The sequence below is a fragment of the Mchenga conophoros genome, linkage group LG12 (assembly GCF_057382185.1).
Source record: "Mchenga conophoros isolate Kocher_MC1m ecotype Shallow Benthic linkage group LG12, M_conophoros_male_GT1.1, whole genome shotgun sequence".
NCBI classification, from domain to species: domain Eukaryota; kingdom Metazoa; phylum Chordata; class Actinopteri; order Cichliformes; family Cichlidae; genus Mchenga; species Mchenga conophoros.
The window spans coordinates 28,149,829-28,168,161 of record NC_140537.1 but is presented as its reverse complement, the minus strand read 5'-3'; the positions used below and the strand labels follow the sequence as shown (position 1 = coordinate 28,168,161).

General features: G+C 39.5%; 2 protein-coding genes across 5 annotated transcripts in view; one reads left to right on the top strand and one right to left on the bottom strand.

Annotated features, from left to right (window-relative positions):
- Positions 1 to 51: 51 nt before the first annotated feature.
- On the bottom strand, positions 52 to 12,299 carry plat (plasminogen activator, tissue). Of its 4 annotated transcripts, none has more exons than XM_085295016.1 (15): positions 12,153 to 12,299; positions 7,320 to 7,407; positions 6,873 to 6,996; positions 6,532 to 6,666; positions 5,594 to 5,704; positions 3,918 to 4,092; positions 3,630 to 3,721; positions 3,363 to 3,537; positions 3,179 to 3,264; positions 3,019 to 3,081; positions 2,696 to 2,900; positions 2,456 to 2,592; positions 1,645 to 1,785; positions 1,349 to 1,497; positions 52 to 1,242 (listed from the first exon to the last, which is right to left on the bottom strand). In XM_085295016.1, the coding sequence occupies exons 2-15, from the start codon at positions 7,380 to 7,382 to the stop codon at positions 1,075 to 1,077; spliced, it is 1,824 nt and encodes a 607-aa protein (XP_085151142.1). In that variant the 5' UTR covers positions 7,383 to 7,407; positions 12,153 to 12,299; the 3' UTR covers positions 52 to 1,074. The 4 variants fall into 4 exon arrangements, with proteins under 4 accessions (XP_085151142.1, XP_085151144.1, XP_085151143.1 ...); XM_085295018.1 differs by having other exon boundaries at positions 6,954 to 6,996; XM_085295017.1 differs by lacking the exon at positions 12,153 to 12,299 and adding an exon at positions 9,041 to 9,225.
- Positions 12,300 to 15,904: 3,605 nt separating this feature from the next.
- ikbkb (inhibitor of nuclear factor kappa B kinase subunit beta) overlaps positions 15,905 to 18,333 on the top strand; it is a 37,049-nt gene continuing 34,620 nt past the window's right edge. Inside the window, exons 1-2 of the mRNA XM_085295009.1 lie at positions 15,905 to 16,073; positions 18,070 to 18,191. Coding sequence (XP_085151135.1) covers positions 18,087 to 18,191 — 105 coding nt within the window. The 5' untranslated portion in view covers positions 15,905 to 16,073; positions 18,070 to 18,086. The remainder of the gene's footprint in view (positions 16,074 to 18,069; positions 18,192 to 18,333) is intronic.

The window sequence follows — 18,333 nt, the reverse complement described above, 5'->3', positions numbered from 1 at the left end:
CCAACAGAAAGAAAAAGATGAGCTTAAAATGATCTGATAAAATGATTTCAAATGTTATTTATTGACAATGGTATTACTGAATATGGTAGAAAGGCAATAACAATTATCAAGCAACAATAAATTATCAAGTGGCAATACAGGGATAAGTAACATATTTAGATTTCTACAAAATAATATAAAACAAACATGAACATTAACTTAATACAAAACTTCTAAAATCCAGATTCTCACAAAAGACATGAGTTTCTTACAGATTTGAGTTTTGCAGTCAATAAGCAGTATACAATATATAATATACATGTTACATACAAGTATGGGCTCAGCCCAGGTGCAGCTGAACTCTTCCTAAGACACAGTTTTCCTTCTCCCACAAGTTCAAATCTACAGCGCAACACAGCAGAGTGCCAAACTATTAAAATCTGCAAAAACAAGCAGAATCTGAACCAGCAGATTGTGGTTTGGATGAAGGCCCTTTTGTGAGCAAATGCAGAACATTTTGCATTAAACTAATTAAGTAAATGTATCTCTCAGCTATAAGACAAGTCCTCCTGACAAAGGACTTTAAAATGCCCTGTGGAGAAACATCCCCATGTGTTTCACTGTACTCTGCAAAGTAAAGGCCTGCTTTGAGTGAGGATTAAAAGTGCTTTTGATCTTAAGCGTGCCACTGTGTCATTTTTGTATAAACCAGCATAAAGTCAACCACAAAAAGCAGAGGGATATCCATATTTTTTCCTATTTATCTAGATAGGTTAACTGCCAGTGCTCAGGGGGGGAAACAGCTTTAAAACCTCCCAGAAAGAAGGTAAAAAATGTGTTTTCAGTTCATCTTTTCACTTTCACACTGAAGACTGTAACGAACATAAAACCCAGGAGCACAAAAACTCCCGATTGAGGTCTTTCGTGTGTGTCTCTGTAGAAATGGCCATTATCACATAAGCTTTCTGTCTGGTGGGATCTAGAGCCAGCCCTCAACAGTCCAGTGGGTGTCTCAGTCTATCAACTTAATGATAAACATATTTGTTCCACCCTCTGCGTTTAGTCTCCAGCATCTCATTTGCATCTTCTTTTGATTTAAACCGGGTTTGCTTTAACTATGTTGTTAATCCAGTCAATGTAATTGGTGACACGGGTGTAGACTCCAGGTTTATCTTTCTGCCCACACCCATCGCCCCAGCTGATCACACCCATCAGAGTCATCCTGTCATTGTATCTGCAGACAAGCGGGCCACCAGAGTCTCCCTGTAATTGAATCCAAGAAGCAAATTTAAGGGAAAGTGTAAAGAAAATAAAAGTTATAATGTTATGAGCATGATTTAACTGTGAGGATAAGTGTGGGTGTTCTCACCTTGCAGGCGTCGTCCAGGCCTCGAGTGTCACCAGCACACAGCATGTTTGAGGTAACTGTGCGTCCAGACAGCACCCCTGGGACACAGCGCTCTTTGGGCCACAGGCGAACATAACCTCTCTTAACACGGTCAGAATACTCTGGAGAAACTGTGAAGAGAGCGTTGCATTAGTTTAGATTGCCTATACTGTCCCCTGCTGCTCAGATACTTAAAATGACACCAACTTGTCTGTGCGATAAGTACAGTAGTAGCCATAAAAAATGAAAAAAAAAAGGCTATGATTTAGTTTTCTTACATTCTGCGTCTTTTCCGTAGCCTGAGATCTCACACTCAGTCCAGTCGGGCAGCACCAGCCCACGTTCGGGCAGACACGCCGGAAGAACTTCTGGAGACTTTACAGCACAGATGCCAACGTCCGTCTTAAGTTTCAAAATGGCTGCAAGTGGAAAGAGTGACCAAAGGAAAGTCAAGGCAATGCACTGGGAAAATGTGGGATGAAGACTGAGAGTTGAGTTAAAGTTTTAACAAGCCTCTGCTGCCCACTTAAGCTTCCATATCATTACTGCTGGAGGAAAACAAGTTCACTAAAGCGTCTCATTCTGTTTTCATTATTAACATTGAAGTATGACTAAAGTAGCCTCAATTCTCCACACAAACAGTTTGACTAAGAGCTCTTTTTTTTAGTCTGGCAATGATTGTGTGCTTATAAAGAGGACCTTGGTGCAGCTTTTCAGGTCATGTTCTTAAAATTAGACATTTTTGGCCCCTTTCACCCTACCTTCTTGCAGAAAGTTTGAAATACAGTCGGGAGGGGCTGCTGTGGCTCAGACTAAATCATACAAAGCCAAAAGCTCAAAGACATGACCAAAAGTTCAATTGTGTATTTGTGTCTCTGGATTAAGGTACAAGCGATACCTTTCTTTGTACCGACTATGAAATTAATCTTAAGTTTACGCACTGTATTGAAAACCTAATTTGGGCTATAGGTTTACACTGCTGTGTTTAAAAGTTTATTTTTAAACTTTTATATTAATAAATGAAAAGTTCGAAACAAAGATAAAAAAATATTGGATTATTGTTTCTGTTACAATGAAATGTTCACTCACCGATGTCATTGTCGTATGTTTCCTTGTCATATTTCTCGTGGATCCAGAGTTTCTCCACGCTGAAAATCTGCTCGCTGCTGGAGTTCTGTTTCCGAAACGTTCTCCCCAAAATTACTTGCAGTTTATTTACATCGTTTCTGAAAAGACAGAGCGCACTCATTTGTTTGCTATATGGCAAACACGTTCGACTAGTGTTTAGTGTATGTGCGTGCATGTGTGAAAGCTGGAAGTCAGTGCTACCTTTCTTCAAAGCAGTGTGCAGCAGACAGGAGCCAGCAGGAATCAATGAGGATTCCTCCGCATAGATGAAAGTGCTTTTTGTGACGGGGTTGGTAAAAATTAATGGCCGCCTGCCACGGCTGCTCCGTGATTTCACTCGCTCTGCCTCCAAACATGCGGAACGATGGTTGGGATAAAGTGTTGTCTAAACGCTTGCCACATGTTCCTACAGAAGAGACAGGTTGGAGAATGATGGTTGAACGACAGTAGGATTAATCGACACCCAGAAGGAGGGACTTTTGGTTATGTCTGAGGTGTTTTCACTGGCTGTGAAGATATCCTACCTCTGTTATTGTTATTAGTGGTGGGAGCACGCGGGTCAAGAGTGGGCATAGGCGGACGTCTCGCTAAAGAAAGGAAAACTATGGTTATCCTCAGTCTCAATATTTAACTTCTGTCTTTGCTATCGCTGCCAAATGAACTCATTGATGTAAAGGAACTCACAGCATTTTGGTACGTCGCACAGCTCCCAGGTCAGAATCATATTTTTGTAGGTGTGACACCATGGACCTGCGTCATTGTCTGGATTTCTGTTGAATAAAAAAAGAGATTTTTTTTCTCATTTAAAAGTAGAACATCAAATGTACTGCAATTATAAGGAAGTTAAAATAGGTGCTGGCCTATGTACCTGCAAAAACTGTGGCTGCCCAGTCCCAGCTCCAATGCGTCCGTTCTCCAAGCATTGTACATCTTGCGCTTGACAGCGGGAGAGTCCCACGGGAGGCAGCGAGAGCCGCTCTTGGTGACAGATGCTGTGCCTCGGTATTGCTGGCCAGAGCCGAGCGCACATTCTCTGTGCTTATCTGCTCCAAAGAGCACATATGGACAGATGTATGTAAGCCCACATTTAATGGTATTTGATCTTTCTACATGTTAGGATTTTGTATATCTATACCTTCTGAACATCTGGGCAAAGAACAGAAGTCCCATTCAATCTGTGTGCCTTTATAGATGTAACACCAGGGAGAGCTGTCACCGTCAGGGTTCCTGACATAAGGAGAAACACAAAGACAATAAGGGAACATCTTCATAGCTTCCGTAAAAGGCTCGGATATTATGTTTTCCAGTCTACTCCAGTATTTGTTAACACCAGGCCACCAGCTTTCAAGACGAACAATCCCAGTCTTGTTATTTTTTATAGATAGCAAATGAAATATTCACGCAGACGCTCCAGCACAGGTACCTGCAGAAGTTGTGATTGCCCAGTCCAAGGCTGATGGCGTCTGTTTTTCGAGCCGTGAACCTCCTTCCTCTCAGAGATGTTGAGTTCCAGTTGATGCACTCTGCTCCTGATTGGCTGACACTCGCGGTGCCACGGTACCCATCACCCTGCCCCACAACACACTTCTCATTGGTGTCTGTTGGAGAGAGAAACAGACAGTGGTAGTCGCTAATTTATATATGAGACTGATATTAACGTAATAACTGGTCTGAGTAAGTTGTTCCGACATAATATGTCTTGTTCTTGTTTTTTTCAGGGGTTTTTTAGATTTGAAAAAGCTGTAGACTATTAAAAAGCTTTTGGATAAATTCTGAAAACATTGCTATTTCTTACATAAGGCTTTAAATTTGTGCCCTAATAGCATTTATATCGCTGTTTTCCAATTAGTGGTTTTAAAACAGTGACCAAACATAACCTATGATGATTGTAAATGCATCAGATTTATAGCCTGGCCATATTAACTCGTAGTTTTTTTCACTAAAATCATTTGCCTGTGACCGCTGAAGTTCAGATAATTATTCCACTGAGAGGGTGGAGTGTCCTTCAAGTGATTAAAAGTGGGCCACAGAAACAAAAACATTCATATCCCAGAATGTCTTTCCATCCTTTATGATCCTTATGTCTTCCCTCCAAACCACAGGCCCATGACACCAGTAGTATGAGTCACACAGTCAGACTGTGATCTTATCAAAAGTTACTAACAAGCTTTAATCAGACCACCAGTTTATGGACACACCCGAAGTCACTGCTGCTTTAAAAGCACAGTACAAATCAATCGCATGTGTTTTGCTCCAGCCTGTAGTGCTATTTGTCTATTTTAGGTTGTTTAGGTGTGACCTGTCCAGTATTGGAGACTCTGGTTATTGAAATGTTGCTTTGTCCTAAATATAAGTGACACTCGCCTTATGGGCCTCATAGCTGTAAACAAAAAAATCATCTGAAAAAGTCAGTGTCTCTTTCCAGAAATCGTGACTTTGTTGCTCATGAACATCTACAAATTTCATGTAAGACCTACACATTACACCTACAGGAGCTGCTGGGCCATGGAAACCCATGCCATGAAGCTCCTGGTGCACAGTTTTTATACTGATGTTAATACTGGAGGAGGTAGAAAACACCTGAATTTAAAGCCAACCTATAAACACTGATCATATAAACCATCGGTAGTGTCCATCTACCCATGATAAAAGGTGTATTCTTGTGACAGAAAGGAAGGAAATACTGAGTGCAACCACCCTTGGTTGAGCTGTGTTGCAGCTTCTTTGGTTTGGCAACCAAAATTAGTTATTACTATAAAGTTTTCACAACAAAGTTTGTGGATTTCTTTCCTTTTTTTATTTACCATCATTTGAGTCACCTAGGTCACCAAAAAACGATTACTGGCGAGTTTTATGTTGAAAACTTGGAGTGAACTCTTCTTTAACAGCTTTTTCATTGTTGCTTTTTTTTCTGTTCTGTAACTGTAAACTGAATATTTGTGGTTTGGGATTGTTAATTAGAAAGAATAAGATTTTTGGCACTTTTGAAATTGAAATGAAAACATAATGAGATTATATTAATTGTTATTTTTATATCTCTGGTCGTTCGCTAGCTGAAAACCCACGATTTAGGTGTTTAGGTGTTTCTTGAATACTCACTGATCTCACACTGAGCCCCAGTGAAGCCTCGGGGACACTGGCAGATGTAGTCTGAAGTGTACACAGCTTCCTTGCAGGTTCCTCCATTATAACACTGAGACACGTAGCAGTCTGGAAGAGGCAGACAGAGCGCCGTTTAGTCAGCCACACGTCATCCACTAACAGTTTAAATAGTTAGTATATGATGGATGTGCCATGACCACTGCACAGATTGGGTTTGAGGCTTGTGTGTCATATACTACAGTGAAACATTGAGGATTATGCAAAAGTCTTTGTGCATGGTTCACCCGGACTTTCTTGTTACTTGTAGTAAATATCATCATAGTTTCTTTTTGAAACTTTTTATGTCAGGTCAAGGATTTCTCTGTAGAGCAGAAGTGGTTTCATGCCATCTGCAGTCCTCGTTTTCATTTATTATTTCAACATTTCCTAAAGGCCGACGCTTAGAATAACAGCTCTGCTGTCACTCCCAGTGGTATGAGCTCACAGATGTTGCAGTTTGGCAGACTGAAAATGTGGTTGTAATTTGACTGAGGGAGGGGTAATCAGCCTTCACAGAATTCGTCAGTGGGGGTGAAAGTACGCACGAGGGCATGTCTGGAGAATCTAGTTCAAATAATCTCAGACTAAACGACGCCCACTCAAAAACACAGAAAACCCAGCAGCTCTTCGTTTGGATGCACTGAAATAACAGGGATTTGGACACATAACCGAGGCAAGCCAACAAAAAATAATCATTTGAGGTTATAACAGCCCGTTAGAGGTGAACTGAAGTTATAATAGAAGGCAGAGGGCAGTGAGGGCAGGAAAGAAGACTGACAGACAGATAAACAAATAGTACATTTAAATTCTGCTCAATGGAAACAAAACACTGATTAGAAAAGTCAGTCAGACAGTCTCCTTGTGTTTGTGTGTATGTGCATCCATGTCACACTCACTGATTACGGGCACAATATGACAACGCGCTCGTCCTCCTAAATCACAACGGCAATACTCCACACGCTGCCCCTTCCATTGTAGCCAAGTGTCCCCAAAACTACGCACAGCAGACGTCTCACTATCCATGCAAAGTACTGAAAACACCACACAAACATAAGTATACAACCAATAAAATGATAGAAAACACAGAAAAACATAACTGTCATACTGTTAGAAACATAAAAACACAGGAGGGAGGAACACAAACACGTGGCTGACAGCAAAAAATGAAAAGACTGATGATTATGAAGAAGAAGTTGGTGTTATTAGAGGAGATGAACAAAAGTACAATGAGGCTCACAGGAGGTGTCAGTGGAAGGTGAAGACTTCTGGACATGAATAATCAAAAGCGTCCCTCTGGCTGGCTGCCTGTAAGGCTCACCTCTGTAAAAACGAGTCCCTCTCTTAGTGCGGAGAAGCTCCACCTGCAATAGAAAGGACCAGTAAAACATGGAGCAGACATGCATGGGAACTGGATGAACGGCTTCAGCCTCCAGCTCAAGCAACAGTCAGCGTATGAACTTTAAATTAGACAATTTAAAATAAAATGCTGATGAATGCTATCGCTAGTCAGTGGCACACTGTCATACAGCAAAAACACAAATTCAAACACATTAAACGGGCTAAATGTTTGCTCAAGTGGATAATAAACCACAGGAATTGGACTGTATTGAGATAAGCCCTTGTAAAATATGCAGGATTTTCAGTAGGTTGAAGACAGCTTAAGGTACTGTTCTGTAGTACTTACATTGTCCGCTAGGCAGCAGCAGAGAGCACAGAGGAGCACTATTAGTTGCAGTGACCTGGTCATGGTTTTTCCAGAGGTCTTCTGTTTGCTGGAGTAAGAAAACACATGCACATATTAGAAGCAGTTTTATATGGACATATGGATGGATCAGGGAATAAAACACAGACAAAGAATAGCATACATTGGCAGCTACGTGACTGTGTTTACAATGGTTTATGAGAAATATAAAAATTATGAATAGTCATTTCCTAAAGCTGTGAAATAGGTCATAAATAAAGACAAAACCGACTCCTTCTTTTTCCACTTTCTCTCAAAGTTAATATGTTCTTTGCATATCGAGACATTAACCATCGCTGTCATTGTCACTACGTACACACAGTGAAAACACTTGCAGCTGTGCAAAAACCGGAACAATTCAGATCACTTCAAATATTCGACTTTCAGTCAGGTGACTGACTTGAAAGTGAGGTCATGTTCATGTTAATCTAAGCTTTTCTCCTTAATCTGTCACCAATACTAAGCCAACAATCACAGGAAAATGATGAACACTGGTCACCTCCTCCCAGCTGTACTGTAGGTCCTTCCTCCATCCCTAAGCTTGTTTCTGAGAGGAAAGGGTGGGGGGAGGTGGGGTAGCTGTGGGAACCTGGGGGTCATTCCTTGTTTCTTGAAGCCGAGCTGACTTCTTGACTCAGAGAGGAAGTTTTAGCAGCATTTGCAGAGCTGTCTCATAGGAAAGTGAATAAACTCAATGCTGACCTATATTCAGTTCACTTATTTTTACGTTCCTATGAGGCCATATCATCCTATTTATTTAAAAATTTACATACCAAAAAAGACTCTATTATCACTGTCTGTCATTTAATCTACTTCTTTCCCATTGGGAATAAACAGGACACAGATAAAGTCTTTAAAAAAACTAAAAAAAATGAAAGCGTGATCGCCACATCAAACAACACAGTCCAGACAGCCCTCGAGCGATGAAACGCAGCACACTAGAAAAACAGTTTCTGAACCATCCTGTGAGCTTTCCTGCTCTACCAGAGCAAAGCAGCAGCTGTGTGAGGACAAAGTGACTCAGAACTTCAAAGGGAAGTTCAAGGAAAAAACAAAAGACCAAGAAAAAGTAACTAAATTTATATTTCCTTTTTTTTGTTTGATATCCCACTTGCTCCATTTCTGTTATAGAAGAGTCTAATTATGCAGAAAAGTGGTAGAGAGGAGCATCTGTAGCTCCTCAATCAAGTGTGAGTAAACATGAGTCACAGAAGAAGGAGGGGTGAGTAGAAGCAGGAGTCGAAAGAAAGAAAAAAGGACAACACTGGACACAATTGACCTGAAAAGTTAAAAAATATCCATATAAAGAATTTCCAAGTGATTTTAAAATAGTCCAAAAAATCTCTGACATGAACAAGCATGCAAAGACCTAGACACATCTGCATACATTTTGCCCTCTCTTCTCTTTTGGCTTGTTCTTCACTGAATCACCTTCTGCGGTTGACTGAGCTAATAGAAAACTGCATTGTGTTTTCATATATCAGTATATATGAAACACCCACACACACACACACACATACACGCACATACACGCACAAAGTGCTCAGGAACGTGGAGCTAATCAACACTCCCACACACAAAGATTTAGTGTTCATTCTCCTCATTGTTTGAACAAAGACTCCCTCTCAGAGTTTGACTATGAAAACACAAATTCACACACTCACCATTAAGAACGCAGGTCTCTTGGAGGCTGTTCTTGACTCTGACAAATAAAAACCCTGTTGTCCTGTGCTGTAACCCCCCAGTGGAACCTAACTGGCAGGGCGACAACAAAACACTACTTTCTTTTTTGTTTCCTTTGTGCAGCTGTTCAGCTCAGTGCAGTCGCCCCTCTTTCTCTCTCTGGCCCTGTCAGCTTAAAACATGTGTTTCCTGCTATAACACAACCAGCACAGGCCCCATGTATCTAGGAAACGGGCGTACATATCAACACACGCAAGCACGAAAACACTTGCCGACAAACACTCATCGGATGTTAACATATGTGCATCCACCCTTTCTAGTATATCTTTCATGCGGAGGCCCAATTGGGGGCCATAAAAAAACAACATTCCTTTGGTAATCTTACAGTACAACTATATGTTTTATATGGTCGGTTTTACAACTTTTAATGCATCTATGTGGATAATAATGCAGAAGCATGGACAAAAAGTCAGACATTTATCTGTCTGGCCTATTTTAATCTGTTTTTAACTAAAAAAGTGGCTATTTCAAAAGGAAAATATCTGATATGACTTAAATTTAATGTTGTAATAATAATAAAAGTGTAAAATATGGAATCTTATTACAGTATTCCAACTAATTACAGATATCTATGTAGTCTTTGGTCCACTTTGCAGTAGCAATGATCTTATAACAGTTTATAACCCTAGCTGATCTAAAACAGTATCCTAAGCAATAAATAGCAGTAAACTCTAAATGAGACACAATACAGCTTTCTGGCACTGAGAGGCTTAACACACTGGTCTGTTACACCCAGACTTTTAGTAGCTGAAACATGTACAACCAAGTATGCACTCTGTGGAGAGTGTGGTTCCCCCAGTTAGTGGGTCAGTTATGAATGGAAGAAATGAAAGCATTTTCAGAGTAGCAACAGTCAGACTGTGAGTCATAACAGCTGCTATGAGTTGCAGCACGTGAAAACAGCAAACATATGCAGCAGATGATAAGATGCACACAGACACAAACACACACATAGAGCAGTTATGTTCATGCTACTTTGGTGTTTTTAAGGAATCGGTCTTAAGTGCTGTCCACGGTCTCTGACATCAGATTTTTCAGCAAAAATTAGTAGCAACTGAGTTTAAAAAGGGTCAGGCATGCTTCTCTACTAGAGACAAAGCTGAAATGTTAAAGTTAGAGACTGTGAAGGAACAAAGTTTACACCTCTGTGTGAAATTCAAATTTCTAGTACTTTGAGCATGTTTGTGGTCACTCTTCCCGTCTCTCATCTACACAAATATCACACTTGATACTTAATAAAGTAGTGAAGAGTGGGAGGACTGTTCACACTGGTGCACATGGGGGAATTAGCAGAGGAAACACCTTTACAGCGTAAAAATTTACAGTTGGTTTCTTACTGGTATTTCTCAGAAGAGGTTCTGAACTTTAAAGCGTTGAACAGGTCTGACCTGATGGTATTGCTGAATCTTTACCATACTTTCAGTAGGTATTATTCTTTTGAGTAAGAGGTTTGCATGTGTGTAGAGTGACTGTTAGGATCTGTCATGGCATGTGATGTCATGTAAGATGTTTCGAAGGTATTATGCATTCTTTACTCGGGGGATTTCAGTCAAGCTTCAACAAAGCAGCTGTGATCTGGCTCCGTAAACTCCCACAGAACAGAGAGCAGCATTGTTGCCTTCCCTCTGTGTGCAATATGATACTTTGCAATCTTTATCGGAATGAAACCCAAGCTCCTAAAATGAAGAAATGCAGGTTATGGGAGCAGTTGCTGATGTTAGAAGTGGCGAGATAGTGGAATCTGAGACAGCTATGCAGGACAGGATGCAAGGATGAAGACCTCAGAAAGAAACCGAAGAAAGGCAAAAAAACGGTAGGGTGTTCTGGGGAATTAAATCCCAGAGGTCAGCAGAAAGAGAATGAATCCTCCTGAGTCACACCAGCTCGAGGTCTGCAGAGACACATGTAGGCATTGATGTATTTTACATCCAGTCTCGAGGCCATTGTGTGAAGTAAATGAAGGTTTGGTCAGAAAGGAAGACTACAGATATATAAGAAGGCTTAAAGCTGTAAGACCCCAGGTGCTGATCCTATGACTCACAAACATAAGTGTAAGGCAAAAATCCAGCTGACCACACTGCCAGGAAAGCAGATACCAGTTACAAACTCTACTTTCTCTCAGCACACAGCAGTACAGATTATCAGTGCGATGGAGAACATCAGCGCTGACAGATGCTAAGGAGGAGAACGCTCTCAAGGGCGCCAGCTCAGACGCAGATCCAGCTCATTAGCCACACTCGGCTTGGCTCAAGCTGGTACACAGAAACACATACTGAGGCATTGTGGAATCCAGCTTGATAATACACACACAGTCCAGCAGCAAAGCACGATATCACCATGTTTTAAAGAAGCTGTACAGCAATTTGTGTCAGTTTTGATTACGCAAATTGAAAAGTGCTGTATGTGATTTTAGACTCCCACCAAACTTAGCAGGTGGAGGAGGATGTAGAGAGCTGCTGAGGTCAGGGTGAGAAAAGTATGAGATGTTCCACATAAATGACTTCATAGGCTGCAAGATAGTTTTTTTTCCTCACACAGCTTACCCAAAACTTTTATGAGTGGTGCTGCAACGTGCATGACATTAAATAGACAAAGAAAAAAGTCACACCTTAACCGACATCCTGTATTAGCTGAAACACTTGTTAGTACAGTTTTGGCTGTTTATGCTGTACTATTATTCTAATTGTTTTAATCTATGGCATTATATGCCAAGAGACACCTTAATATATCTCTATCACAAGACTACACACCAGTTAAAAAAATGTTCAGTTCCTTTTGATTGTTTTTTATAAAACATGATAATTAATTCCAATTGACACGTTTAGTTGGAACCGCGCAAAATCCCTGCAACACCATTATCATCATCACATAAAGCGGATCCAATTAACTGAATAACCTTTAATAATTACTGTTTCATAATAACGAGCGACAGGGAAACGTAGTAAAACGGAGTTTGTTGCAGGAGAATCCTCTGGTGCATGTAAACCTCCACCGCGGTGACATCTTAATACAAAGGAGGAAAAAAGCTCTTACCAGACACGAAATCTTCTGAAAGGATCTCTTCTCGTTGTCTTTGCAGTAACTCTGAGTGTTCTTGTATTTGCCGCTCTGACTGAGCTGGTTGTCCCTCCGCTCCAAGTTTATACCGAAGCGCTCCGGTCGGACCGGTGCTTCAGGGGAGCGGGCTGACGTCAGGGATGTCGGCTCCGGCCCGGATGATGCTTGATGATGCAGTCGGGTGGGCGGGACCATTCCAAGTTAACAAGTTAACAAGTTTTATTCTTGATGAGGAAATCTGCATTCGTCATTTCTTTCAACAGAAATACGCCCGTTTTATTGCATAAAATAGATCAATATAAACGACATGCTATTGTTTTCAAATGTATGCCTATTTATTATTTAAAGGAGAATCAAAATGCGTTTACATTTCAGGACAACACACATAAAATGTGTGTGTAACAGAAAGAGAGAGACATATGCACGTTATAAATGTTTTTAAACATTTTTAATAGATAGATGGCATATTTAAAGGATGTAAAGGATGTATGTTTAAATATAGTGAATGCTATGCAAATGTGTTGCTACCGCGTTTTTATTATTATTATTATTATTATTATTATTATTATTATTTTATTATTTTCTTTTAGTTGGAGTGCAACCAAACCGAACAAAAACTACTGAAGCTTTTAAGCAGACGTGTAAAGTGAAAAAAACAACAAAACACTAGTAAACAGCTCATTCTTCGCACAGTAGGTCGCCTCTGGGAGGCTGTGATGGGTTGTGGGTGGTACTGTATCACTGTGGCTAACCACCTGGCACCAGGAGCCCTTTGTTACAACCACAATCCCCTTTATTCAACCCATCCCTTCCTCAGGAAATCAATCATTTAGCCTGAAAAGTAGCTCCATGTCGTTTTAAGAACACTTAAGGTTTTTATTTTCTTGGAATAATCCATGTTTATTGTTTTTATTGGCTGTTAAATCTACATTAAATTGCTGAAAATACAACAATTTGGGGTGTAATGGCTTAGGGGGGGAAGTTAGTTTGGCGTCTGTCCCACTTTGTCTTCATCTGTGTTGGATTACAATTAGCTCTCAAGTCTCATTAAGGAAAATTACAAACAAAGACACGCATTACAAGAACACAATCTACTACAGAGGAATAAGTTACATCAGGTCATGTTACAACACAAGACTCTTATCTCCTTGAAATTCTTATGAAACTGACCAATTAAGGCATTCTTCCTCTTTTGTGTTAAGTAATGAAAAAAAATACGTACCTTTTTTCTTATTTTGTTTGTCCTTATTTACATTGTGCCATAAATGGTAAGGTATTTGTAAATCATGCAGAGTAATTGTAGCATCTGCACAAACCACTGTTTTAAACATTTTAGTTTGCTGTCTTAATGTGTGGGTAGATGTTTTTATAATTCCTGGAGCTCGGATGCTGCAAATCCACAATCAGGGTATCGAGTGTCACATAAAATGAATACGAGAAGGTTTCTCGGACACAGTTCACAGTTACTGATTTTCCTTGGCAGCAAACCTGAGATAGAGTGAAAAAGACGACTGTGCAAAACTTAGACGTGTTTTAGTACAAGTTTTTTTTAAAAAAAACGAAATAAAAACTGTAATATAGAAATATTCCAGCAGTTTTTTATTTTGTTTTTATGGCTGAAGCAAACAAAACATAACAAGGTAAACAGCTTTAACATAATCCGGTGGGCAAACATTTTGTGCATTCATGAGCTCTACCAGTGGGAACAAGATAGTTTACCTAATTTTGATCAGATTATTTGCTTTTTAAAATATTCTGAGGCACTCTGTGCTGATAGAAACCTTCAGTTACAAAATTTTACTTTTAACTAATGGTTACAAATGTTATTACATTAAAGAATACAAAATGTAACTTTGAACACATCAAAACTTACTTACTGTTAACTAGATATTAAATTTTTCACTTACCATGTTTTTTGTAAATATTAACCATGTACCTCAATTTTCTCTGACTTTCCAGTGTTTGTAGTTCAATAGACAAGGAATAATTTTAACAAGCTGAGGATACAGCTGTTTCTAAGCCAAGACAGACTTGCCTTAGAAGACTTCTATCTATCTTCTTGTATGGGACGCAGCTGTGTCCCTGAGGTAACTAGGTGTAAGTTTAAATTTAATTGTCTGATGTTAGTGTTATGTCTCACTGATGACAGAAGTCAGAGGAGAATGGACAGATTGCTTCAAGCTGAAAGGAAGGCAACTGTAACTCATATAACAACTTGTTATAGCCAAGCTATGCCGAAGAGCATCTCTGAACAGACAGCATGTCCATTCTGGAAGCAGATGGGCTACAGCAGCAGAAGTTTTCACATTACTCCATGCAAAAACAACAGGTGATTAAACAGAAAAAAACATCATTGGTATACTCTGGAAACTCTGAAGTGCATCTTCTCCAAATATAACACCCGTTATATCAACAATGATGTTGCAAAGTCAGAACATGTGAAACACTGAGATGAACACTTTAACAGACGTCAACAAGCTGATTTTAACTGATCTAAAAATATCCAACTTTGCAATAGTAGGCCTGCCCCAACTGGATCACCCCAAAAATAGTAAAACCTGTAGTCTTATTGATATTAGCTGTTTTTAAATGATCTATACATTCTGTTTTGTCCTGTGATTAAACCGGCCCTGCATTGCTATTAATTATTTTGTTGTAATTATTCTTAGTTCTTGTTTTGTCGCTTTATGTCTATAAAAGGCGCTTTATGTATAAATATTACTTTTTTTGTCATTTATTTGCCTCACAGAATCTGAGCATCTGATTTGATTAAAGATCTACAAGGGCACGATCCAGACAGAAAAGAAACCAATGAAACTAAAGAGGGGCAGCCAAGAAGGAGACTTTCAGTAGGTTAATATGAGCTGTCAGGTCATGATGCAGATGAGAGGGGTGAGTCAAGCAGTTTGGGAAGTTTGATTCTACAGTAATGGTGCTGCACCCTTAGCAGTGATATCATATATACATTCATGCAGTGGTTCAGTGTTTACTGCCTCATAACAAGAATGTCCTGTATTTGAAACCAGGTTGTTTTTCTTGTGTCAGCGTGGGTTTCTCCCGCACTCCAAAGACATGCACAGAGTTAAGTTAATTGGAGATTCTAAATTGAGCGCAGGTGTGAATGTGATAGCCCAGACAGATCCAGGTGTACTTATTTCTTGAATTATGACAGCTGGGATGGCATCGCCCACAAAAAAAGATGGCCATTGTTTTTGAAAGCGTTTGATCCGCAAGATTATTTCTCAGAAAGATTAGCTAGGTCACATTCTTTCTCGATGACCCCGTGTTTCATTTTTCTAGTTAAAGAGAGACACTAAAGTGACCTTTATGTGTACGGCTGTTTGGATGCCACATTGCTTATGTAGAAAGACACAAATGACGCCAAATTATTAATGTACATGACATAATATGATTTAGGGGTTACGATAATTCTTCACTTAAACATTTAAACTAACTTTTAAACTAAAATAATCAATTTTTAAAAAATGTAATAAGGGTTTTTTGGATTAATGTAGTATTTGTTTCTAAATTAAGTGACTTTCTACAATTATGAGTTTACACTTATGAGTTTCTTAATTTAATTTTGGGGAATTAAAGAAAATTTCCGTTTAATGGTGATCAAACTCATAATGTGTGGTTGAAAAGTGCATAAACCTACCAGCAGGACATAATCCGAGGACTTTCCCTACAAGTGGGCGGGGCTGTTTCTTCGTCAGGTTAACAGGAAATATCAGTATCAGGAAGTTGAGTGTTTGGAGATTTGTTGTGTCGCCAAAATTTGCTGCAGTAGTTTTTATTAAAGTTTTACTGATTGAAAGCTCGGATACACACAGTAAACCTGCCGTTCAAACACAAAAAAGGCGTGAAAACGCGTGAACGCTGCGTGTGGAGTCTAAGGTAGGACTCGGGAGTTGAAATGTTGACGCTTTTCTCCTTGAAAATAAAACACGAAGACTAGTTCCAGCTCATTTTATATGAACAGAGAAGTACAAAAGGAAAGTACATTTTTGTGTGTCGGTGAATAATATTCTTATAATGAGTAAAAGGTCGGCGGTATATTTACTGTAAGTCAGTCTATGAAGCTTAAAACGAAACCCTTCAAGCATGTAGCGCCCCTGTAGTGTTTAATGGGCCTCTTAATAGTCTGCGACTATATGACAGTTAGTTTTCTTTATATACACGTAGCGGGCTTTTTTTTAATAAGCTAGACTCGCCTATAGGAATGTTTGTATGTATGTTTTGTCTGTTTTATTGCAGCTGCTGTAAAACATAAACTCAGTGTTTATGTAGTTTCACAGTTTGGAGAGCTTTTATTTCATCCATCAGACCCCTGCAGTCACATTTATAACAATACTGATAATACAACAAGTTCCCAATGAGATTTTGTTTTTCATTTTTTATAATAGGTTAATTAGCTTATGGGAATTCATACAGCTTTTTGTTACTTTTTTGCTGTTTAGAAGCCACCAACACTGTTGTTTCTGTTTCTGTATACATATGTTATCACCTACAGGACAAACACAGCATTTCTTTTCTTACTGTCCCTGACCAATAGGCAAGTTACTCATTTTACCAAATTAATGTTTTACTCTTGGACATTTTACTCTTACTCTTTGGACATTCGCTGCTTTTTCTCTCATTTTTAGTCTAGTCCTTGTACCTGATCATTTTCAGGGGAATGTTTGGTTTGTTAAGCCACTTAACAGTGACCTATGAATCATTCAAAAAGGCACCTAACCCAAAAATGAGCCAGTGTTTTGTTTACATATAACATAGCAAAGAACTAGCTTAAAATAGTATATTCAGACGCTAAAGGTCTTTTGCAAAAACACATTTGTTCCCATTCCTTTAGATGAATTTACAAACAAAACAAAACAAAAACAAGGGCATAAATGATGGAGATAAAATGTTTATATAATGTTTTTGCATCAACTGAGTGATTCCCAAACACCTATCAGTCAAAAGGTTGGCATATTCTGGCATAGTGTGCAGTGCGTTTGAGGAAACTGGACAAGTGGAAGACAAAAGATGAAGTGGCACGACTAAAACTCGTGTTTTTAGAAATGGGTAATATTCCAGCAAAGACCTGACACAGAAGCTGCGAGATGCATTCTGACCTTCAGTTGATCCATCTACTGTTCACTGAACCCTCATCAGAAATGGTCTCAGTGGAAGCGTGGCTATTCTTAAGGAAGGGAAATGGGGAGAAAAGGCTGAGGTATGCCAACACAAGAACTGAACTGAAAGTCAGTGGCAACAGCTCCAATGGAGTGATGAACCAGATCTGAAAATTCTGGTTCCAGTCATCATATAGAGTGTCTACAGCCATCTATAAAGCACGGTGGAGAGTCAGTCATGGTTCTGGGCTGCATTTAATGGAATTATGAACACAGACAAGTACTGTCAGACTTTGATCCATCACACTGTACCATCTGGAAAGAATCTAATTGTCTATGGCTTCATTTTTTTCAGTACTCCCAAACACTGCTAATGCTGGAAAGGCAGATCTGGGTAGAAAAACACAAGATAGGAAGCCATCGGTCGAGATACTTTCAAGCTTGTCAGAATTGTACAAACTGTTATGTTATTTTGTATCTCTATATGTGTTTGCATGTTTCACTTAAACAATGCACCTATTATCAGTTTTAAAAGGTATAAAGGTATAAATATAAAAGGTTCCTGTACAAACCAGAAAACACTGTAGGTCTCAGAGCTGAGAAGCTTCAAACAAGGCTTTTTTTAGGCATTTGTTCGAGACGAAGCAGTTAATTATTTGCTTGAGTACTGGTTGCGTGCTCAGACAAATGCATACTCCCATGACATTTTTCAGGCCAAACGTAACATTTTAGCCTTAGTAATGGGTCATGACGGATCCACTATTTTGTTGTTTTAGGTGTAGGTGAGGAGGTCATGAATCGAGTCCCCCTGCAGCAGCCGCAGAGCTGTGGGCCCTGGGAGCTGAAGGAGCGGCTCGGCACCGGGGGCTTTGGAAATGTCACAAGATGGCAAAACAAGGTATTCACTCCACATACTTCTAGCATACTGTTACATCTTTGAGAATCTTATATTTTAGGACATAATAGACAGGAAAGAGGATGTTTGAATAACAAACTATTACACTGACAAGATAATTATACATGTCCTGCTGAAGTTTCTG

Bases quoted from the DNA above. Each gene is read 5' to 3' on its own strand.
- plat (XM_085295016.1), bottom strand. From the start codon at position 7,382: ATGACCAGGTCACTGCAACTAATAGTGCTCCTCTGTGCTCTCTGCTGC. The intron at 2,593-2,695 runs GTAGCACTGACT...CTGTCTTTTCAG, and splicing joins GCACACTGCTTTGAAGAAAG to AAACGATGTAAATAAACTGC. The intron at 1,786-2,455 runs GTGAGTGAACAT...TTCCACTTGCAG, and splicing joins AACATACGACAATGACATCG to CCATTTTGAAACTTAAGACG.